General features: G+C 43.7%; 1 protein-coding gene across 1 annotated transcript in view; it reads left to right on the forward strand.

Annotated features, from left to right (window-relative positions):
• Positions 1 to 25653, forward strand: part of mpped2a (metallophosphoesterase domain containing 2a) — a 198124-nt gene that overhangs the window by 53020 nt on the left and 119451 nt on the right. The window contains exon 3 of the mRNA XM_059976142.1: positions 11280 to 11461. Coding sequence (XP_059832125.1) covers positions 11280 to 11461 — 182 coding nt within the window. The remainder of the gene's footprint in view (positions 1 to 11279; positions 11462 to 25653) is intronic.

Consider the following 25653-nt stretch of genomic DNA (forward strand, 5'->3'; position numbering starts at 1 on the left):
AGGTGAAAATCAGGAGGAGTGAAGTGAAGAATAAAGAGTAAAGTAGGTGGGTGAAAGAGATACAGGCCTTGAGAAAGGGGAATCTAAAAGGAGAGGACAGAGGGCCGTGGAAGAAAGAAAAGGGGAAGGAGCACCAGAGGGAGGACGGAGAGTAGGTACTCAGCAAAGTGGTCTTCCATTCTAAGTCAGGTCTCACCAATATACAGGAGGCCACATCAGGAGCAACAGATACAGTAGATGATCCCAACAGACTCACAGGTGAACTGTCGCCTCACCTGGAAGGACTGTTTGAGGCCCTGAAATCTACTGAGGGAGGATGTGTAGGGGCAAGTGAAGCACTTGCTCCACCTGCAAGGGTAAGTGCCAGGAGGGAGATCAGTGGGGAGGGACAAATGGATAAAGGAGTCGCGTAGGGAGCAATCCCTGCAGAAAGCAGAATGTTTGAGGGAGGGGAGATGTGTTTGGTGCTGGGATCTCATTAGAGGAGGCTCCATCCACCAGGAAAAAACAGGACCTCCCAGAGGCCACCTATTTTAATTCCACGTCCCATTCCCATTCAGACATGTCAATCCATGGCCTCCTCTACTTTCATGATGAGGCCACACTCAGGTTGGAGGAGCAACACCTTATATTCCGTCTGGGTAGCCTCCAACCTGATGGCATGAACATTGACTTCTCAAAATTCTAGCCATGGCCTTCCCCCTTTACCATTCTCCATTCCCTTTTCCCTCTCTCACCTTATCTCCTTTCCTGCCCTTCAGCTTCCCCTGGTGCTCTTCCCCCCTTTACTGTCCTCTCCTATCAGATTACCCCTTCTCCAGCCCTGTATCTCTCACCAATCAACTTCCCAGCTCTTTACCTCACCCCTCCCCTTCCCGGTTTCACCCATCACCGTGTGTTTCTTCCTCCTCTTCCCTCACCTTTTAGCCTGACTCCTCATCTATTTTTCTCCAATCCTGTTGAAGGGCCTCGACCCAAAGCGTCGACTGTACTCTTTTCCATTGAGGTTGCCTGACCTGCTGAGTTCCTCCAGCATTGTGTGTGTGTTGCTTGGATTTTCAGCATCTGCAGATTTTCTCTTTTTTGTGATTAACCTAGGGATGTGCTGGGGGTAGCCTGTAAGCGTTGTCATGCATTCTGGAGCTGACACAGCACGTTCACAATGTTCAACAGAACAACACGAGCAGCAACAACAACAAAATAGTCCTCTTTCCTGCCTCCTACCAACCCACCCACACACGCACACACAAGGAGACTTGGTATGTCATCAAAGACTCACAAATTTCCACAGATGTACTGTGAAGAGCATTCTAACTGGTTTCATCACCACCTGGTATGGAGGGGTCACTGTACAGGATTGGAAAAAGCTACAGGAAGTTTGCAGACTTAACCAGCTATATCATGGACACAAGCCTGCCCAACATCAAGGACACCTTCAAAAGGTGATGCTCAAAAAGGCAGTGCCCATCATTAAGGATTCCCGTCAGCCATGATGTGCCCTCTTCTCATTGCTACCATCAAGGAGGAGATACAGGAGCCTCCCTGTATCTCCCTGATACAGGATACAGGATCCTGAACATACAGAACACACATTCAATGATTAAAGAACAGCTTCTTTCTCCACCGCCATCAGGTTTCTGAAAGGTCAAAGAATGCATAAACACTACCTCACTTTTTTTTCCCCTTTTTTGCATTATATATATGTGTGTGTGTGTGTGTGTGTGTGTGTGTGTGTGTGTGTGTATGTGTGTGTATGTATATATATTTATATATATATACACACATATAAAAAAATAGGTTTCAAAGGTACATTTAATGTCAGATATGTATACAATATACATCCTGAAATTCTTTTTCTTCGCAAACATCCACGAAAACAGAGAGTGCCCCGAAGAATGAATGACAGTTAAATGTTAGAACCCCGAACCCCCCCCAGCTCCCCCCCTCCCACGCACAATCAGCAGCAAGGCAACGACCCCTCTCCCTCCCCCACCAGCAATAAGCATCAGCACTCTCCGTGGAGCACTCAAGCAAAGCGTCAATTCAATATAGACATAGACTTGCAGTACCCCAAAGACTACTCATTCACCTGGTAACTCCACATACCACAGGCTCTCTCTCTCGCCCTAATAAAGGAAAAAGAGGTGTCCCCGTTTCACAGCAAGCGAGGAGTTATAACAAAACAACTCCCCAATTTATGGTGTTAAAAGTTGGTTGCGTCACTTTTTCCAAGCTCTGTGCCCAGAGAACTTGGATCTCTGGGCACCCAGCCAGCAGCCAGCTCACTGCTTTTGATCTTTCCCGAACTCCCACGACACATCGGGTGGCAGCACCGACCTTGAATTCACCCGCCTCCAGAACCATGAAAATCCAGCACCCTGAAGGTGTACTAGTCTTCCAGGTCGCGTCCTTGGCATATCGAAAAGCGGTTGGTTGTGAAGCCCTGAGAGCGGGTCCCATTCCCGCAAAGAACTGAAGTCAGCGTGTAACTCCAGGTCAGGGTCTTCAAAAGAACCCTGAAAAGGGAAAAATAGAGATATTAAAGATAGAAATAGAGCTTTTTCCAAAGATGCGAGCAAGGGAGTTGCCGTTAGGCACCGTCATCCTAAGCTCCACCCCACTGTAATTGTAACTTATAGTTTTTATTGCTAGGTATTGCATTATACTGCTGCCACAAAACAGCAAAACACAAAACAGAACAGTTGCCACACACACACACAAGTAACATCAGTCTCACACACCCCCACCCCAGGTCAGGCCACTTCCAGGCTTCTTCCAAGAAGTCACCAGTCATGGGTTTGACTCAAGGAAGTGCTTGGAGGAATTTCACTGAGGCAAAGGAAGGAGAACAATGCTGGGTCAATGAGTTTCAGTGAGAGGGAGTCAGAATCAGGAACAACATCAGTATCACCAGCATATGTTGTGAACTTTCTTAACTTTACAGCAGCAGTATAATGAAATATATGATAAACAAGTTTAGAGAAATAAAACTTAATTGTAGTAATTATACATATATGTCTATTAATAGTTTAGTTAAAATAAGGAGTGCAAGAAGAAACAAATAAAAAAGTAGTCAGATGGTGTTCATGGGTTCAAAGTCCATTCAGAAATCGGATGGCAGAGGGGAAGAAGCTGTTCCTGAATCACTGGCTGTGTGTCTTCCGGTTTCTGTACCCCCCCCCCGCCCCGATGGTAACAATGAGAAGAAGGCATGTCCTGGGTGGTGGAGGTCCTTAATGATGGACACCATCTTCCAAAGGCACTCTTCCTTGAAGATGCCTTGGATACTATGGAGGCTACTACCCATGATGGAGCTGACTAGTCTCACAAGTTTCTGCGTCTACTTCAGATAGAGTTAGGCAAAACAGGCCCTTTAGCCCAACTCGTCTACTGACCATGATGTGAGTCTAAGTGAGTCCCATTTGCCTGAGTATGGTCCATAACCCTCTCCATCTTTTCTATTCATGTCAGGGGTCTGATTGGAAAATTCTCCAACTACTTAGGAGAGCTGGGATGAGAGCTAGTAGTTGTCACTGATACCTCCCTTCCTTCAATCTTTTTGACCCCTACCATGAAGCAGGAGGTACTGCCCCATTAGGACAAGGACTGTTATGATGGGAAACAGTTTCTTCTAGGCTGTGAGACTACTGAACACCCTACCAACAACCAGATCTCACCATGTATGAAGGGCCAGTAGTGTTATGCTGTTTACTTTTTAACCTGTGTCATAAATGCACCTTATTGTTGTTAATTTATTTGTGGGACACTTAGGGATCAGTACATTTTGGCCCAATTAAGCAGCTGCCCCAATTTGCCCAAGTTTCATGGGAAATTATTTATTTATTTATTGGTTGATTGAGATACAAAATGGAGTAGGCCCTTCCACCCCTTCAAGCAATCTGCGATTTAACCCTAAAATTTACAATGGCCAATTACCCTACCACTGGTCCGTCTTTGCACTGAGGGAACCAGAGCACCCGGAGGAAAGCCGCGCAATCACAAGGAGAACGTACAAATTCTTTCCACGCAGTGGCAGGAAATAAACCTGGGTCATTTTTTTCCCCCTTTTAAAGAGTTCAAAAGGAAAGAAAAGATAAACTACCATTTAACTGAGTAGCAATTTATGTATTTAAATTGAAACACAGTACAAATTAGAAGACTACCAATACCGCCACAGTACTATAAAACTGTTCCTAATAGTTGATGAACGTATTCATCCCTGTGTTGTTTTGATTGTCTATAACCGTGCAGATGCCTAGTGCACATAATGGACCGCTTTTAAATAATTTTAGACTACTGCATCCTCCAAATCTTCATTTTCATTCTTACATTCAAGTTGATTGTCAATACCTTTGTAATTCCTAACTTCTTGAAGTAGTGAAATTGTTTGATTTAACTCCTGCTGTTTCTGGCATCTCCAAGCCTCAATGCTTGAAACTACAGTGAGCAAAATAGTTCCAAATTGCCTTACTGCTTATTTCTCATAAATTATCTGTGGTAAAATTCAGTGCTTTTTGAACACAGACACACACAACTGGCGCAATTTAAAAACTGATCACTCTCAGCACAGTAGTGTCTAACGGTCATACAAGTGCTGACAGCACCAGCTCAGCAACAATGTCAATAGACAATAGACAGTAGGTGCAGGAGTAGGCCATTCAACCCCTCTAGCCAGCACCACCATTCACCGTGATCATGGCTGATCATACACAATCAGTACCCTGTTCTTGCCCTCTCCCCATATCCCTTGACCCCACTATCTATAAGAGCTCGATCTAACTCTCTCTTGAATGCATCCAGAGACTTGGCCTCCACTGCCTTCTGGGGCAGAGCATTCCACATATCCATTACTCTCTGGGTGAAGAAGTTTTTCCGCATCTCTGTTCTAAATGGCCTACCCCTTATTCTTAAACTGTGGCTTCTAGTTCTGGACTCACCCATCAGCGGGAACATGCTTCCTGTCTCCAGCGTGTCCAATCTCTTAATAATCTTATATGTTTCGATCAGATCCCCTCTCATCCTTCTAAATTCCAGTGTATACAAGTCCAGTCACTCCAATCTTTCAACATATGACAGTCCCCCCATTCCGGGAATTAACCTTGTGAACCTACACTGCACTCGCTCAATAGCAAGAATGTCCTTCCTCAAATTTAGAGACCAAAACTGCACACAATACTCCAGGTGGGGTCTCACCAGGGCCCTGTACAGCTGCAGAAGGACTCTTTACTCCTATACTCAATTCCTCTTGTTATGAAGGCCAACATGCCATTAGCTTTCTTCACTGCCTGCTGTACCTGCATGCTTGCTTTCATTGACTGATCTACAAGAACACCTAGATCTTGTTGTACTTCCCCTTTTTCTAACTTGACTCCATTTAGATAGTAATCTGCCTTCCTGTTCTTGCCACCAAAGTGGATAACCTCACATTTATCCACATTAAACTGCATCTGCCATACATTTGCCCACTCACCCAACCTGTCCAAGTCACCCTGCATTCTCATAACATCCTCCTCCTGACATTTCACACTGCCACCCAACTTTGTGTCATCAGCAAATTTGCTAATGTTACTTTTAATCCCTTCATCTAAATCATTAATGTATATTGTAAACAGCTGCGGTCCCAGCACCGAACCTTGTGGTACCCCACTGGTCACAGCCTGCCGTTAATCGCTACTCTTTGTTTCCTGTCAGCCAGCCAGTTTTCAATCCATGTCAGTACTCTGCCTCCAATACCATGTGCCCTAATTTTGCCCACTAATCTCCTATGTGGAACTTTATCAAAAGCTTTTTGGAAGTCCAGGTACACTACATCCACTGGCTCTCCCTTGTCCATTTTCATAGTTACATCCTCAAAAAACTCCAGAAGATTAGTCAAGCATGATTTTCCCTTCATAAATTCATGCTGACTTGGACTGATCCTTCTACTGCTATCCAAATGTGTCGCAATTTCCTCTTTTATAATTGACTCCAGCATCTTTCCCACCACTGATGTCAGGCTAACCGGTCTATAATTCCCTGTTTTCTCTCTCCCTCTTTTCTTGAAAAGTGGGACAACATTGGCCACCCTCCAATCAGCAGGAACTGTTCCTGAATCTATAGAACATTGGAAAATGATTACCAACGCGTCCACGATTTCTAGAGCCACCTTTTTAAGTACCCTGGGATGCAGACCATCGGGTCCCGGGAACTTATCAGCCTTCAGACTCAACAGTCTATCCAACACCGTTTCTTGCCTAATATAAATTTCCTTCAGTTCATTCTTTACCCTAGTTCCTTTGGCCACTATTACATCTGGGAGATTGTTTGTGTCTTCCCTAGTGAAGACAGATCCAAAGTACCTGTTCAACTCATCTGCCATTTCCTTAATCCCCATAATAAATTCACCCATTTCTGTCTTCAATGGCCCAGTTTTGGTCTTAACTATTTCTTTGCTATTCACATAGCTAAAGAAGCTTTTACTATCCTCCTTTATATTCTTGGCTAGTTTACCTTCGCACCCCATTTTTTCTTGGCGTATTGCCTTTTTTGTTATCTTCTGTTGCTCTTTAAAAGCTTCCCAGTCCTCCAGTTTCCCGGTCATCTTTGCTATGTTACACTTCTTCTCTTTTATTTTTATACTGCCCTTTACTTCCCTCATCAGCCACGGCCGCCCCTTACTCCCCTTAGGATCTTTCTTCCTCTTTGGAATGAACTGATCCTGCACCTTCTGCATTATTCCCAGAAATACTTGCCATTGTTGTTCCATTGTCTTCCCTGCTAGGGTATTGTTCCATTAAACTTTGGCCGGCTCCTCCCTCATAGCTCCATGGTTCCCTTTGTTCAACTGTAATACTGACACATCCGATTTTCCCTTCTCCTTCTCAAATTGTAGGTTAAAACATATCATATTATGGTTACTATCTCCTAATGGTTCCTTTACCTTGAGGTCCCTGATCAAATCCGGTTCATTGCACAACACTAAACCTAGAATTGCCTTCTCCCTGGTAGGCTCCAGTACAGGCTGTTCTAAGAATCCATCTCGGAGGCACTCCACAAACTCCCTTTCTTGGGGTCCAGTACCATTCTGATTCTCCCAGTCTACCTGCATGTTGAAATCTCCCATGACAAAGGTATCATTACCTTTGCGACATGCCAATTTTAACTCTTCATTCAACTTACACCCTACATCCAGACTGCAGTTTGGGGGCCTGTAGATAACTCCCATTAGGGTCTTTCTACCCTTAGAATTTCTCAGTTCTAACCATACTGACTCTACATCTCCTGATTCTATGTCCCCCCTCGCAAGGGACTGAATATCATTCCTCACCAACAGAGCCACCCCACCCCTTCTGCCAGTCAGTCTGTCCTTTCGATAAGATGTATATCCTTGAATATTCATTTCCCAGGCCCTGTCCGCTTAAAGCCATGTCTCTGTTATTCCCACAACATCGTACTTGCCAATTTGCAACTGACCCTCAAGCTCATCTACGTTATTCCTTATACTTCGTGCATTCATATATAATACTTTTAATTCATTATTCCCCTCTCCTTTCATATCAATTCCTATTTCACTTGGCCATACTGTATGATCTGTTCTTGAGCTTTCTACTCCATTGATTCTGTTATCCTTTTTAACTTTTCTTATTTTCACTTTCCCTTTAACTCCATCCTTATATTTCCAGTTCATCCCCTCCCCCCCACTACTTAGTTTAAACACATCCGCGTTGCAGTGGCAAACCTGTCTGCCAGAAAGCTGGTCCCCCGTCTATTAAGGTGCAACCCATCCCTTTTGTACAATTCATCTCTACCCCAAAACAGATCCCAGTGGTCCAAGAATGTAAATCCTTGCTTCCTGCACCAGTTCCTCAGCCACACATTCAGATCCATTATCTCCCTGTTCCTGCCCTCTCCAGCACGAGGAACTGGAAGCAAACCAGAGATAATCACCCTGGAAGTCTTGCTTTTCAGCCTTCTTCCGAGTTCTCTGAAGTCCCGCTGCAGAATGTAATTCCTCTTCTTCCTGATGTCATTTGTGCCAACATGCACTACCACTTCCGGCTGTTCACCTTCACCCTTGAGGATTCCCTGCAATCAGTACGTGATGTCCTGGATCCTGGCACCAGGGAGGCAACACACCATCCTTAAATCTCACCTGTTGCCGCAGAAACCCCTTTCCGTACCTCTTACTATGGAGTCCCCTACTACCACGGCTCTTCCTGATGTCTGACTCCTCGGCTCTGCTTCTGCACCAATTTTCAGCTTGCAGACCTGTCCGCCTCTCAGACTGGCAGTATCTTCTGTCCTGACAGCTTCCAAGAGGGTGAACCTATTTACAAGAGGTACATCCCCTGGGGTCTCCTGTACTTCAAGCATCCTTTCCTTCCTTCCTCATCATCGCCCCCTTTCTCTCTTCCAGTATCCTCGGTGTAACGACCTCACTGTAGGTCATGTCCAGAAAACCCTCGTTTTTGCAGATAAACCTGAGGTCATCCAGTTCTTTCTTCAGTGCTGCAACATGCTCCTTCAGAAGCTGAATCTGAACACACTTTCCACAAAGTGGCTGGGGCATCATCAGTGTCCCTGACCTCCCACATGATGCACGTAGCGCACTGAATCAGTTCAGCGGTCATGTCTTCACCCTCTCCAGTTGTGCCTGGCGTAGTCTCCTCCCTCAGCCTCCTCACCGAAGACTCTTGAGCCAAAGGCTGGCACTTTTCACAGGAGGCACTTCCCTTGACCAGGCCACTTCCCAACCAAATGTCCTGCACCAAATTAGTGGCATAGGGTTCCAAACAAGTGAAGGGAATCCTGGCAATTTTCTAAATTTAGTATTTGTTCTTTAAGACTGTCCCAAGTGAACAGTTGCTCCAATTAACTGATTCCCCAATTATCCCGATCCACTGTACTGCTTTCTATGTTGGGTATGAGTTATCTGTGTTGTGTTATGCACCTAAGTCCGGAGGAATGTTGTTTCATTTGGTGGTATACATAACAATAAACTGAACCCCTGTCAAGAAGGATTAAGGAAAACCCTGAGGCCTTCTACAGGTATGTGAAGATCAGGAGGATGACTGGAGTGAGGGTGGGACCAATCAGGGAATAGAAGAGGAGACATCTGCCTGGAGTTGGAGGAGGTACAGTAAGGGAGGTTGTTGTTGAACTCTTTGCTTCAGTGAGAGGGAACTTAACCTTTGTGAAGACAGCAACAACAGGCTGATCTGCTGGAACCTGTCAAAGTTAAGTAAGAAGATGTGCTGCAATGTTTGGAAATGTTAGGACAGATAAGTCCTCAGAGCCGGATGGGATAAATCCCACCTTACTATGAGAAGCAAAGGAAGAGACTGCTACACACTTAGTGCTGATATTTGCATCCTCACAGGCCATATGAGTAGTACCACATGATTGGAGGGAGGCAAATGTTGCTCATTTGTTTAAGAAAGGAGTTAACAAATTTCATGACATATGCCGGTGATATTAAGCCTGATTTTGATTCTGACTGGGAATGATACCCATCCTCCTTCAATCCCTCCCACTCTATCCGGCCTAAAACAAAGGACCCCCAGAACATTGAGCTGCTGGTCCTTCTCCTCCTGCAAACAAATCTCACTAATGGCTGCAATGTCATCATTCCAGGTGTTGATCCATGCCCTGAGCTCATCCCTCTATCCTCCAGTACTCCTTGCATTGAAATGTACACAGCTCAGGACGTTAGTCCCACCACGTCAGCCTCTTGATTCCTAGCTCTGTATGTAAGCTTAACAACATCTTTCTCCACAACCACTCCATTGTCTGTTCTGGCACTCAGATTCCTGTTTTTATTTAGGAATGTAAGGTGTTCCAATATTTCTACAAAATGCTGGTGGAAAACAGCAGGCCAGGCAGCATCTATAGGAAGAAGTACAGTTGACGTTTCGAGCTGAGAAGTCGACTGCGCTTCTTCCTATAGATGCTGCCTGGCCTGCTGCGTTCCACCAGCATTTTGTGTGTGTTGCTTGAATTTCAAGCATCTGCAGATTTCCTCGTGTTTCCAGTATTTCTAAGTGTTTTGAGTTGCAAACTTATTTTTTGTCCTTTTATTCCTGTGGTATTTAGTTGGTGACTAGAATATAATATTTTTAAAAAGGAATGGAGCATTTGATGGCTTTAGGCCTGTAGTTGGTGAGTTTAGAAGAATGAGGGGGGATCTCACCGAAACCCATCAAATACTAAAATGCCTTCTTAGTGTGGAAGTGGAGAAGATGTTTCCAATCATGGGAGAGTCTAAGACTCGAGGGCATTGTGACAGAATACATGTAGGCCTCCGTTAGTCTCGATAGACCATGGATTTGGGCCTTAGAAATTTTTCAGACACAGGCCTGGGCAAGGTTTTTTTTATGGGAGACTGGCAGTAGCCCAAGCTGCAATTCTCCCCTCTCAATGCCACTGATGTTGTCCAAGGGAAGGGCATTAGGACCCATACATCTTGGCACCAGTATCATTGCAATGTGTGGTTAAGTGCCTTGCTCAAGGACACATGCAGCCTCAGCCAAGGCTCGAACTAGCGACCTTCAGATCACTAGACGAACGCCTTAACCACTTGGCTACGTGCCAACACCACAGAATACAAGGATGTCCCTTTAGAACAGAGGTGAGGAGGAATTTCCTTAGCCAGAGGGTGGTGAATCTGTGGAATTCACGACCACAGAGTCATTGAGTGTGTTTAAAGCAGAGGTTTATTATTTCTTGATTAGTCAGGACATTGATAGTTCCAGAGCCAAGACAGCAGAATGAAGTTAAGAGGGAAAATAAATCGGCCATGATGGAATTGCCGAATAGGGTCGATGGGCCAAGTAGCTTATTTCTTCTCCTAAGTGGTATGCCTGATGGAAAATGCAGACCCAGAAATTCTATTTTCCACTGAGAAGCCTCTCCTTAGTGAGAGGGATGAAAAGGAATTGATTTCTCCTTGTCTGAGAAATATTAAATTAATTGTAGAACAGCATTGGGCCCAGTTTCTGAAGCGACTTTAATTAGAGCATAATTTTTAATGAGGTACTGTAAATCATTCGTAATTACATTTTAATTTATTTTTAAAACTGGACATGGTTTCTCACGCTGCCTGGGTTCCAATTCCTTGCTTCCGGTCTGACCTGTGTGTGTGCAAGATATCAGTGGAATGCTGTTTGCAATTTAAAGGTTAATTAATGCTAACTGGAGTGCGCGTGTGTTTGGACTGGTCAGTAATGAGGAACGCAGCAGATAAATTAATGCCTTGTTAACTCCACCATTTTCTCTCTTTATCTTATTGTGCATGCTCTCAGGGTTGACCCCGTTCCGTATGACACTCCGAAACCAGCAGGCCACACACGGTTCGTCTGTGTCTCAGACACTCACTCGCGAACAGACGGCATTCAGATGCCGTATGGGGATATTCTGCTCCACACCGGCGATTTCACAGAGCTGGGACTCCCCACGGAGGTTAAGAAGTTCAACGATTGGTTAGGTAAGAGACTTCTCTTTATTGCTCTCTGTGACCCTAATTAACCTCTGTTGTATAAATGCCATTCACAATTTTGATAATTAAATCAAAGCGTCAGTAACTGCAGATTGCTACAATAGAGGCAGTGGATTCTAATTAACAGTACTTTCCACCTTTTCTCTTCTTAGTGCCTTCAACTAATCCCATTTGAACCCACAAATTCCTTCTTTTAAAATGATTGTGACCACCACCAAGCCTCAAGAGGGGATAAATTAACTTAACTTTACTCACCCCTTCACTGATCTGTTCCCACAACTTATGAGTCTCATCTTCTCGATTTCTTTTCCTTATTTTTTTTTGTATTTTGACATTGTCTTTGGCACATCTTGTGTGCATTTTATTCATCTGTTCTGTTATGTTTCCTGTGAGTGTCCGCACATAGCATAGGTGACACTTTGATAAATTTAGGGTCTAATTGTAGGGAGTGATGGGAGAGGTACTGGAGAACAGACAAAATGGAAGAGGGGGTAAGTGTTTTTCTGCAAAGCTCAAGTGGATCAGTGTGCTTCTGAAAAAAAATCATTAAGCACTCTCTCGGTCCTAAGCAACTGACAATGAAAGGAGGATGAATGTTTCCATTGTTACATTGTTCAAGTTGGATGTTGTCAGATTGGGATGGTGAAAGTACAAAGTACATTTATCATTAAAGTACGTATAAGTCACCATATACAACCCTGAGATCTATATTCTTGTGGGCATTCACAGTAGAAGCAAAAAGCACAACTGAATCAATGAAAAGCTACACACAAGATGGACTAAGAAAAGAAGAGAAATTGCGCAAATACGAAAAACAAATAATAATAAATAATATTGAGAACATCGGGTGTGGAATCTTTGAAGGCTTGTAGGATCATGTCAGAGTTGGGGTGAGTGAAGTTATCCACCCCGCTTCAAGAGCCTGGTGATTGAAGGGTAATAATTGTTCCTGAACCTGGTGGTGTGGGACCTAACGGGCTCCCTTGCTGATTGTCCACTCGTTTGATATGAAGTAGCTGCCTCCTTCAGTGCGAAAAGTTTTCTTCGACTTGCTCGGCAGTTGGTGAACTGGGTAAAGCGCTTGTAACCAGGATTAAAGCAGCCAGCCGCAAGAAGAACAAGGACCTTCCTACTCTGCAGTTGAAATCCGAAAAGCTAGAGGGTGGGAAATACGCGGCATGTCGGGTAATGTCTGTGAGAAAAGAAACATCTGAAGGTTGACACGCTCAAAATGCTGAAGGAACTCTGCAGGCCAGGCAGCATCTGTGGAGGGAAATAAACAGTCAGTGTTTCAGGATGAAACCCTTCATCTGGACTGGAAAGGAAGGGGAAAGAAGCCAGAAGAAAGTGATAGAGAGATGGAGAGGAGGACAAGCTGACTGGAAATGGGTGAGACTAGAAACCCTCTGACTTCTGCCCCCTTCCTTTCTGGTCCTGATCAACATTTTCAGCCTGTAATGTTGGCTGTAGTCTCCTCTATTGATGCTCCAGTATCTTGTGTGTGTTTCAGATTTCAACACCTGCAGAATCTCCTGTGTTAAGGTTTCAGGCTGAAGTTCTGATGATCTGCTAGGCAGTCCACGAGTAACTGAGTAACACCAGTGATGGAGGTGTTGGCTGAGAGGGGATGCTGAGGGTATGTCTGGAGGAGGTTGAGATAGGAAGAGAGGAGTGGAGTCTAAAGTATCGTAAGGGTAGAGAGGGAAGAAAAGATCATTAATCCAAAATGCAAACTCTTCCTGTCTCCTCAGATGCTGTCTGACATGCTGAGTAGTTTCACTTTTTTGCTATTCTGTTTAAAAACAATGCATTGTGGAAAATTTCCAGCATACACAGGTTGATAAGGTGGTTAAGAAGGCATATGGTATGCTTGCCTTTATTAGTCGAGGCAATGAGTTCAAAAGTCAGGAAGTTATGTTGCGGCTTTATAAAGCTCTGGTTCAGCTGCATCTGGCATATTGCAACAGTTCTGGTCAGCCTGTAACAGGAAGGATGCTGAGGCTTCGGACTGAGTGCAGAACCCATTTACCAGGATGCTGCCTGGAATAGAGGGCATGTTCTTTAAGGAGAAGTTGGACAAACTTGTGTTGTCTTCTCTGGAGTGGTGGAGGCTGAGGAGAGATCTGATAGAGATTTATAAGATTCAGTGGCACAGATGAGTAGACAGACAGTATCTTTATCCCAGGATTGAAATGACTAATACCAGAGGGCATGTGTTTAAGAATGAGAGAGGATAAAATGCGAGGGGCAAATTTTTCATACAGAGTGGTGGCTGCCTAGGGTGGTGGTAGGAACAAATATATTAGAGACTTTTAAGACGTTTAGACTGGTACATGAATGGGAGGAAAATAGAAGGACATGGACGTTATGAACGCAGAAGAGATTAGTTGGCCATTTGATTATTAATTTAATTGGTTCATTGTGGGCTGAAGAGCCTGTTCCTGTGCTGTACTGTTTAATGCTCTATAACAAGAGGCTATTTCAGCCGTGTTATCTATGCTGGTGGTGAAAGACCAGTCCAGCCAATTTGTACTTTTTAAACACCAGATCTTTTATAAAGTAAGAACACGTCTGCATTGAACACGGATATTGCTATTTATCGCAAAGCAAATGACTGGAGGAACCCAGCAGCTCAGACAGCATCTGTGGAGGGAAATGATCAGCTGATGTTTCGTATTTTTATCGTACAAGTGGTCCACTCCAGAGTGTGATAACAACGGAATAGAAGCTGGCCTTGAGCCTGGTGGTATATATTCTCAAACTTTTGTATCTTCCGCCCAATGGGATGGAAGGGAAGAAAGAATGATGGGTGGTCCTTAATGGCTGCTTTTCAGAGGCAGTAATAAAGACCGAGTCCATAGCTACATCCATAACTCTCTCCAGTTTCTTGTGGTCCTGAGCTGTTACATTAGAGTAAGTAGGCAGAGACTTCTCCCCTGGGTGGAAATGGCATTATCTTCATCTGTTTGGAGGAAAGTATAGGGTAGAGGATGTCAGAGGTTCCTATTTTAACAGAGTGTGCTGAGTGTATGGCTTCGGAGGGGAAATAAGTCAGCCATGATGGAACGATGAGGGTAAATACAATCGAATTGTTTGAGGCTCTTTGATAGGCATATGAATATACAGTGAATGGATATGGACCAGAGGAGTTAGTTTAATTAGGCATGAAATTACCAGTTCAATGGTTCAAATTGATATCAGAGGTTGTATACAGTATACAACCTGAAATCCTTACTCTTTGCAGACATCCACGAAACAGAAGAAAAAAACCCCAAAAAATGGCAGAAAATGTTAGGAGCTTGATGCTACCCCACCCTTCCACATGTAAGCAGCAGCAAAAACATCAATCCTCCCCTCCACCCAACTTGCTCCAGCAGAAACATCAACCCCCCACCACCCACCACGCAAGCAATAGCAAAGCCTCCAAAAAGACCATGATCTAGTCCATCAAAAATTACTGGCCATCCCAGAACTTCGACATCCCAGACATACTTTCTGACCGAGGGAGAGAGTGAAGACCACTCCTGTACCTGTTGAGAGGGAGACCAGCAGCTCGCTATTTCGATATTACAATCTGCAGCATCGCTTATTTGAGTTCCTCCAACTCGAGGGTCTTCTTTTGACAACAGTGTACACTGCTGTCTTGATGTTTCAATTTCCCACAATGCTTCAGTCGTTGACACCAGTGAGGAATTGGGTCGTTCACAGGGCCACACCCTAAAGCAGGGGTCAGCAACCATTACCACTGAAAGAGCCATATGGACCCATTTCCCACAGAAAAGAAAACACTGGAAACCACAAAACCCGTTTGACATTTAAAATGAAATAACACTGCATACAATGGGTTTTTTTTTTGCCTTTATGCTATGTATAAACAAACTATAATGTGTTACATTTCTGCATGCAACAAAAACATTTTGAACTCCGAAAAAAAGACGTTGGGTTGAAGGTTACTCCATAGTTAGCCTACCTTCGATCGAAAAATTAAAAGAAATCGCGCACTGGCGGGTGTCAGGGATTGGCAGTGGTGACGTATATTAATAGCAATAAAAAACACGTTGTGGCGGTGTGCTACACGCAGCGCTAAGATAATGACACTGCAGTCAAAGGTAACTTTATTCGAACTAAACAGCCTTGCTTTAAAGCCTCCCACAACCCGTCCCCATGGGCGCAGATGCTCCAAAAGACACGTACTCACAAACCCCCGTAGGCTATCTCCCTTAGCCGGAACGGTGGCTAATTGTGAGCCGGTTCGGATGTGCCAGGAAATGGGATCGCCACAACGTTTTATTTAGATTGTACAAGATCACCATAATCTTCAAATTTCGAATTACATTTCACAAACTAATAAACCACGGGGAGCCGCAGCACAGAGATGAAAGAGTCGCATGCAGCTCCGGAGCCGTGGGTTGCCGACCCCTGCCCTAAAGGTTCACATCTTCCTGGCCACATCCGGAGATAATAAAAGATCTGACCGCTCGGCGAGTTCCGAGGGCGAGAACCCCCTGTCATGAAGAGCTGCAGATCATGGACTTCAGCAGGGCCCCAGCCTCCTTGAAAGGGGAAAAAGATACATTAAAATAGAAGAAATTAAGCTATTTCACTGTTTAGTTAGCAAGCAGGCTTTTTCACTGAGGTTGGGTGAGACTAGAATGAGAGGTTATAGGTGAAAGGTGAAATGTTCAAGGGGAATTTCTTCACTCAGAAGGTGGTGAGAGCGTGGAACGAGCTGGCAATGGAAATGGTGGATGCAGGTTTGATTACAACTTTTAAGAGAAATTTGGAGAGGTACATGGATGGGAGGGTATGGAGGGCTATAGTCCAGGTTCAGGTTGATGGGACTAGGCTGAATAATAGTTTGGCATGGACTAGATGGTCCAAAAGGCCTATATCTGTGTTGTAGTGTTCTATTACTCTATAATTAGTTCAGCACAGCATTGTAAGCTAAAAGGCCTGTTTGTGTGCTGTTTCCTGTTCTAAAGAGATGACTTTTGATTCTTGTGAGATTTGGAGAACTGATTTCATTTCTCTCTCTCATTGGACATCCCTCTCAGCTAGGAGTCTGTCTGGTATACCCTTGTTCCCTACCTTATAATGGGAGTTTTTTCTGTCCTAGCTGATGAGATCAAAATTCAAATACTGTGGATTCTAGTTAATTGGGTCACCAGTTAATCAAGGCAGGTGATTATTTGGGACAACTCTTTAAGATCAAAAACTACTTGAGAAAATAGCCAGGATTCCCTTTGTTTATTTGGGACACCGTGCAACTTAGTTAGGGCAGGAGACTCTGGCTGAACATTTTCTAGCCAGTGTCAGTCGCGTGCACTATCGTGACCGTTAGACACTGCTGCATGCTTAGAGTAAATAGTTTTTAAGTAGCGTCAGTTATGTTTGCTTGTGTTATGTTATCCATTTGGGATGCTGCCTCAAAAAGCAGTGATTTATGATCATTTTGATTTACTCTGAATTTCAAAAATTTCAGACCCTTGTCAAGATGTTGCAAAAAAGATTAGACACTGCCCAAAAAAAACTTACCCTACTGGACCAAATTAAGTGCTTATTTGTTGTTGGATTTCAACAGTGTTTCATGCAGAAAGACTATGAAGGCAAGTCCATTATCTGCACTAGGTGTCTGCATTGATGTGGTTCATTTGTAGTCAATCAAAAGAACACGGCAGTGTTCACTAAGTGAATTCCTCTGCTGATTACTATTAGGAACGTATACACAGCTTTGTAATACTGCAGTAGTATTGACATGTTCTAATTTGTTCTGTATTTCACATTTATATGCATATAGTTACTCAGCTAAATGGTAGTTTGTCTTTTTCATACCTTTAACTATTTCCATGAAACTTGGGCAAATTTGGCAGTCACTTAATTGGTCAAAATGCACTGGTCCCAATCAACCTGAATCATCTGTACTTAAAGGCGAGGCCATGTGACCATCCACCGAGAGGTGCATCCTGGAAGAACTGGCAATCTTGTCTTCCCCTTGATTGTTAGGGTGTGAGGAGACCTTCAGCAGGAGGAGTTCATGCTGACCGAGCTGCTAGAGCCAAGCCTCAGAAATTCTGGTAACTCTCCAAATCTGCACCTTGGAAGGGCTGTGTAGTCCATGGGTGCAGCTTGTTCTCAGAGGACTGAGTATAAATCTTCTAGTAACAGCAGCTCACAGAATGACCACGAGACAAAGGAGCAGAATTAGCTTATAGAGTTGTTCCACCATTCAATCATGGGTGATTTCTTTTCCTTCTCAACCCCATCCTTCTGCCTTCTCCCTGTAACCTTTGCCTCCCTTGCTCATCAAAAACCTATCAAACTCCACTTTAAATATGCCCATTAACTTGGCCTCCACAGCTGTCTCTGGCAGTGAATTCCACAGAGGCACCACCTTAAGAAATCCCTCCTCACTCTGTTCCAAGGGATATCCTTGTAATCTGAGGCTGTGCCCACTGCTCCAAGACTCTGCCACTGTAGGAAACATCCTCTCCACATTCACTCTATCTAGATCTTTCAATATTTAGTCAGTTTCAATGAGATCCGCTTTGTTCTTCTAAACTCCACTGAGGAAAGTCCCAGAGTCATTAAATGCTCCTCATTTTTCTAACTGTCATTCCTGGGATAATTCTTGTAACTCTTCTTTCCAATGCCAGCACATTCTTTCTTAGATATTGGGTCTAAAACTGCTCACAAAATCCAGTGCTTTGGCTTCCAAAGCAGCCTGTGGCCAACTGTGCATGGGGGAGTTGGTCAAACTCTTCACTATTAGTGTTAGAAAGGAGCCAGGATTTTTAAACCTTGTAGAGTCTGATTTTCAGATCGCAGCCTGTGGTGTGAGGGTAGCAGAGATTGGAATGCTAATCGTGTGGCACCATTGCTTAAGGATAGCCAGCTGGTGGTGTAGTGGCATCTGGATGAGACTTTGAGGCAAATGGTCCGGGTTCAAATCCAGCTGGCTTCTCGCATGCTTTCCATTCGGGCTGGGTTGAGGGTTGAGCATTGAGCTAGCACTTAGTCTCGTAAAGAACAGACAAATGCTGAGGAACAGCAAGGTTTCCACCCAATGTGCTACAAGGCATGGAGAACAGCAGTCATTGTTTAAGGGGAGTACGTGTTGAGGGAAGAGATCCAGACAGATGGTATAAACCATTCAGAAACACACAGCTTAATCAAGGTGAACTCGCCAATCAACTGTCATGCAGTAGCCATTTATATACAACCTTTAATATTGTAGAATATCACCAAGGCACTCCACAGGAGTTTATCAAACAATATTTGACACAAGACCCATAGAGAGAGAGGTTTTGGACAGTTGATTAAAAATTTGATCAAAGTAATATGTGGCAGGAAATTTCTTTAAAAAGCTGATAGAGGCAGAGAGATTGAAGGAAGGAACTCTTGACAGCTGTAATCGGTATATTATTGTCACACATATCAGCGAAGAACTTAGCGTGCCATCCATACAGATCACTTTGTCCCATCACTGAGGCAGAACAAGGTACAGTAGCCATGTATATAGAACCAAAAAAAGAATGAACAGTAGTGTCACGGTTACAGCGAAGGTGCAGTGCAGGCAGATAATAAGGTGTGAGTTCCTGACATGGTAGACTGTGAGATCAAGAGTCCATCTTATCGTATGAAGACAATTCAATAGTCTTATAACAGTGAGACAGAAGCTGTCATTGACCCTGATAGAAAGTGCCTTCAGCCTTTTGTACCTTCTGGCCGATTGGAGGGAGGAGAAGAGAGAATGGCCAGCGTGTGCAGGGACTTTGATTCTATTGGCTGATTTACCGAGCCAGTGAAAAGTGTAGATGCAGTCCAGAAAGGAAAGGATATTAAAGTTTAAAGCAAAGTTTATTATCAGAGTACATATATGTCACCGTTTACATCCCTGAGATTCATTTGCTTGCAGGCATACTCAGCAAATCTATTGATTAGTAACTATAACAGGATCAATGAAAGATCAACCAGAGTGCAGAAGACAACAAACTGTGCAAATGCAAATATAAATAATGAGAACATGAGATAAAGAGTCCTTAAAGTGAGATCATTGGTTGTGGGAACATTTCTATGATGGGTAAGTGAGTGTAGTTATCCCCTTTTAGTCAAGAGCCTGATGGGTGAAATTTTAGATGTCATGCTGAATCTCTGCAGATTCCTGAGGAGGTAGAGGCACTGCCATACTTTCTTCACAATTGCACTTGCACGCCGACAAACTTAGAGATGCCAAAGTTTGAATAAATCTATTATCAAAGTGCGTATATATCACCATATAAAACCCTGAGATTCATTTTCTTGAAGCCGTTCACAGTAAATATAAAGAAATACAATAGAAACAATGAAAAACTACACAGAAACAAAGATGGTCAAAAAACCAATGTACAAAAGAAGACCAACTGCAATATATTAATAAAAAATAATATTAAGAACTTGAGTTGTAAAGTCCTTGAACGCGAGTCCGTGGGTAGAGGAATCAATTCAGAGTTGAGATGGGTGAAGTTATCCATGCTGGTTCAGAAGTCTGATGGTTGAAAGATATTAACTGTTCCTGATCCTGGAGCTGTAGGATGTGAAGCTTCTCCCCCTTCCCGATGGTAGCAATGAGAAGAGAGAGAGACCTGGATGATGGGTTTCCTTGATGTTGTTTTTTCTTGTGGCTTTGCTCCTTGTAATAGTGCTCAATAGTGGGGAGGGCTTTACCTGTGATTAACTGGGCTGAATCCACCACTTTTTGTCAGCTTCTCTAATGGTGGGCATTGTTGTTTCCATACCAGGCCGTGATGACCCAGACAGGATACTCAACACTCCCTTGTAAGTTAGTACAAAGCCAGTTTCTCACTGCATATCTTGGTTTTGTATACTCACTCTGTGACAAATTTTAGAAGCTGCAATTAAAACGTTATTTGATTAAAGTCTGCTGAGCTTAGAAAATGGAATCACGTATTGGCACATTTAAAAGTAATGTTCGATTCCACTCAGATTCAGTCTGAACAATCTACCTTGAGAGCAGAAAACGTAATTTATTTGTAATAATTCTATTTTGCCCCTTGCTGCTCGATATATAGTAAACGGATTTTAGCCTTCCATCTCTTTTTGATTAGTGAAAAAGTGCCTCATAAATTGATCTGTGTTACTCACAAGGGATACTCCAGAGTGTCAGGAACCCAGCAATGGCTCTGTTTATTAAATTATAAAGGATTATGCCATTGGTGCATGGTTTCAGGCAAGTCCTACACCTCACAAAAAGAAGTTAAGTCTGTAACTTCTTTATTAAGGGAACATATTGAGGCTTTTTTAATGGTGTTTCTCTGTAACAGTTATTACCCCGAACCATCGGATTCTTGAACCAGAGGGAATAACTTCACTCATCCCAACACTGAACTGACTCATTAATCACTCAAGGACTCTCCAACTCATCTTCTCAATATTTATTATTATTTATTTTATTTTGTATTTGCACAGTTTGTCATCTTTTGCACATTTGTTTGTCCATCTTTGTCGTGTGTGTTTTTTTAAATTGATTCAATTGTGTTTCCTTGTATTGACTGAATGCTTGCAAGAAAATAAATCTCAGTGTAGTATATGGTAACATGTACTTTGATAATAAATTTACTTTGCATGCATTTTGTTTGACTGGGTATTTTTAACCCCTTCATGTACAGGAAGAACAAAAATCAAGATTGTTTAATATCATTTCCAGCATGCACATGTAAAGGAGAACTGAACAACTGTTACTCCCGATCTGATGCAGAACACAAAAAATACAAGAGAAAGAACACAATAATAAAAACACGATATAAATATAAAAAATGTCTCATACATTGTATGAGCATCAAGTGATGTTAGGCGCAGGAGTGTCTGTATATAAGGTGACTCTGACAGGAGAAGATAATAGTGGTGGGTGGGGTTGTGGGTGTGTCTGCTGATTTTTGACCCTTCTGCAGTAACAAGAAATAAAATTATTTGAAGCAGTCATCAAGAAAAGATGATTCTGAGCTACTTTGTCTTTCCGTTCAATTGCGGCTGAAATGAATCAAGATTGTTTAATGTAATTTCCAATGTACGTGTGTAAAGGAGAACAAAATAGCATTACTCCAGCCCTGGTGCAGCACAAAAACACAATAAGAAACCCAAAAGTAATAAACTACACAATAAATACATAAGATAGCTTACAGGCAGAGATGGGTATTATGTCTATAAAGTGACCCTAGGCACAGGAGTGTCTGTACGTAAGGTGACTGACAGGAAATGATAAAGTAGTAGTGTTTGGGGGTGTGGAGGGGTGGGTTAGTGGATGGAGGTGTTGATCAGCTTTACAGCTTGGGGCAAGTAACTTTTTTCGAGTCTGCTCTTGGTGTAGATGCTATATAGCCTCTTCCCTAATGGGAGTGGGACAAAAAGTCCATGAGCAGGGTGGATGGGATCCTTCATGATATTGCTGGCCTTTTTCTGACACCTTTCTTCGTATATCTTCTGGATGGCGGATAGGCTGGTGCCAGTAATGCCAAGCTATCTACCTGCTTAGCAATTCTAACCTCACTCCGTGCAAACGCACTGCTCTCCACACTCTCTGTGCTAATCCTAACCTCCCCAACAAACCTGCAGATAAGGGAGGCACTGTCATAGTCTCTACCTTGCTTGAGGCTTGGCAACAAAACTCAGACACCTCCTCTTACTTGTCTCTTGAATAGAACCCCACTATGGAGCACCATGCCATTGTCTCCCACACCATCACTATCATTATTAGCTCTGGGAGTCTCCCATCCACTGCCACCAACCTCATGGTTCCCTTACCTTGCACCACCTGTTTCTACCTGCTACCAAAGGTTCATAAACCTGACTGTCCAGATAGACCCGTTGTTTCTGCTTGTTCTTGCCCCACTGAACTTGTATCTGCATACCTCAACTCTGTTTAATCTCCCCAGTGCATTCCCTTCCTACCTATATCCATGACAATTCTCACACTCTTGATCTTTTCAATGACTTCAAGTTCCCTGGCTCTGATTGTCTTATTTTTCACTAAGTCCTTGTACGGACTCATCCTCTATCAGAAAGGCCTCAAAGCTCCCCATTTCTTTCTGGACACCAGACCCAACCAGTTCCCCTGCACCACCACTCTCCTCCATCTGCTCCAACTGGTCTCACTCTCAATAATTTCTCCTTTGGCTCCTCCCACTTATTTCAAACAAAGGGTATAGGCATGGGCACTCGCATGGTTCCCAGCTATCCCTGACTGTTTGTCGGCTACATGGAACAGTTTATGTTCCAAGGCTACACCAGTATCAATCCCCGACTTTTCCTATGCTACATCGATGACTGCTTGGGTGCTGCTTCCTACACCCATGCTGAACTAGTTGACTTCATCAACTTTGCTTCCAGCTTCCAACCTGCCCTCAAATTTACCTGGTCCATCTCTAACACCACCCTTCCCTTTCTCAATCTCCCTGTTTCTAACTCTGGAGACAATTTATCTCCTGATATCTTTTATAAACCCACTGATTCTCACAGCTACCTGGACTATACCTCTTCCCACCTTGTCACTTGTAAAAATGCCATCCCCTTCTCTCAATTCCAACGTCTCCACCGCATCCACTCACAGAATGAGGCCTTTCATTCCAGAACTAATGAGAGGTTGTCCTCCTTCAATGAAAGAGGCATTCTGCACCGTCAACATTGTCCTCAACCGCATCTCTTCTATTTCATGCAGGTCTGCTCTCACCACTTCCTCTTGCCACCCCACGAGGGATAGGGTTCCACTTGTCCTCACCTACCATCCCACCAGCCTCTGTGTCCAGCACGTGATTCCCCGTAACTTCCGCCATCTCCAGTGGGATCCCACCACCAAGCACATCTTTCCCTCCCCACCCCCCCCCACCCACCTTCCGCTTTCTGCAGGGATTGGCCCCAAGGCGACTCCCTTGTCCACTCATTCCTCCCCACTGATCTCCATCCTGGTACTTACCTTTGCAAGTAGAACAAGTGTCAAACCTGTCCTATGTCACCTCCCTCATTACCATTCAGGGCTCAAATAGTCCTTACAGGTGAGGCGACACTTCACCTATGAGTCAGTTAGGGTCATCTACTGTATCCGGTGCTCCCGGTGTGGCCTCCTGTATATTGGTGAGACCCATCGTAGATTGGGTGACTGCTTCACTGAACACCCACTGGGTGGGCTCCACCTGAAAAAGCAGGATCTCCCGGTGGCCACTCCAATTTTACCTTCTGTTCCCGTTCCGACATGCCAGTTGCCTTTACTGCCACGATGACATCAAACTCAGGTTGGAGGAGTAGTAATTTTTATTCTATCCGGATAGCCTCCAGCATAATGGCATGAACATCGATTTTGCAAACTTCCAGTAATTGCACCCCCTCCCCTTCACCATTCCCCATTCCCATTTCCCTCTCGACCTTGTCTCCTTCCCTGCCCATCGCCTCCCTCTGCTCCTCCCCCTTCCCTTTCTTCCAGGGCTTTTTGCTCTCTTCTATGAGACTTCCCCCTTCTCCAGCCTTTTATCTCTTTCATCAACTGTCTTCCCAGCTCTGTACTTCACCGCTCCTCCTCTCCCAGTTTCTCCTGTCACCTACCACCTTGTACTACTTCCTCACCTTCCCCGTCTTCTTACTCTTGACTTCTCATCTTTTTCCCTCATTCCTGAAGGGTCTCAGCCCAAAACGTTGACTGTTTACTCTTTTCCATAGATACTGCCTGGCCTTCTGAGGTCCTGCAGCATTTTTTTATTTGTTGCTTTGATTTCCAATGTCTGCAGATTTTCTCATGTTAGCAAGCCCATCTATCTGCTTTGGTACTAAAGCTCTGGCTAAAGAAGATATAGCTTAAGAAAATTCAAAATTACTTTCGGGATCCCACACTCCCCCTCCCCAGTTTTAGCAGGGCAGAGACTTTATGTGAGAAAGCCCTTTCTGATATCACTCCTGAACAGTGTGAATTTAATTTTAGAGAGAATGGGTTGTGCTTAGTCTTATTAATTTGTTAGCACAGTTAACAGATCACTCATTAATCATCAACTTCAAGGAAATGAGTCCTGTATAACCTGACCTTATGTTAACTGCTTTTGCCACAGTCAAGTTCAAATTCAATTGTCATTCAACCATATATGAATACCCATGAATACAGCCAAATGAAACAGCATTATTCCAGGGTCAAGGTTCAAAACACAGTACCAACAGTTATACACAGCACAAAGCCCATGTATAGCACATATAAGGTAGCAATGAAATATAGTTACACACAAAACAGATTTTAAAAATTGTTCAATATTGTTGGGTGAGTCTTTATAGTGTTGTCTGTGATGCCAGTGGTGTGTGGTGCCTTGAACCCATGTAAGGTACTAGCAATTAATCAGTAATTTATCTAACTTAAAAATAACATGTGACCTTTGGTGTGACAGTCCTCTTTTGAGATAAAGGCCAACATTCCGTTACCTTTTTTATTTAAAAAAATAATTATTAACAAATTCATTTTGCCATTAGCTCGAGGGTGGTGAATCTATGGGATTCATTACCACAGTCAGCTGTAGGTCTATTACCAAGTCATTGGGTCTATTTAAAGTGGAGGTTGATAGGTTCTCGATCAGTAAGGTTATGGGGAGAAGGCAGGAGAATGGGATTGAGAAAAATAATATATCAGCCATGATCGAATGGTGGAGCAGACCCAATGGACCAAATGGCTGAATTCTGTTCCTATGTCAAGTGCTCTTCAGGCATGTCAGGTGTAATAGTTTGTTCATACTAACATGGGCCAAAGATGGTGGACTACTGAATAGTACACGGTATGCACAGCATTTTACAGTACCAGTGTTTGGGGTACTGTTTGTAAGGAGTTTGTACGGACGTGCACCAAAGATGTCATCCCCATAAGTCAGTCTGGGTCTTCCCGAACCTGAAACTCTGGATCAGTAGTTCTGTGCGAGCAGCACTTACCGCACGACATCGAGTTTACATCACTGGTGATCAACTAGAGCTCCAGAAAAGCAGCTCTGATCTGCGCAAAGCTATGAAACAACAATATAGGGAGAAGATTGAGTCAAGATTCACAACGAACAGCACGCGTGACTTGTGGCGAGGGCTGCATGCCATCGCAGACTTCAAAGCCAAGCATAGTGGTGCTGCTAACCTTGTAGCCTCTCTCCCAGATGAGCTCAATCTCGGTTCGATGT

The sequence above is a fragment of the Hypanus sabinus genome, chromosome 7 (genome assembly GCF_030144855.1).
Source record: "Hypanus sabinus isolate sHypSab1 chromosome 7, sHypSab1.hap1, whole genome shotgun sequence".
In the NCBI taxonomy this organism is placed as follows: Eukaryota; Metazoa; Chordata; class Chondrichthyes; order Myliobatiformes; family Dasyatidae; genus Hypanus; species Hypanus sabinus.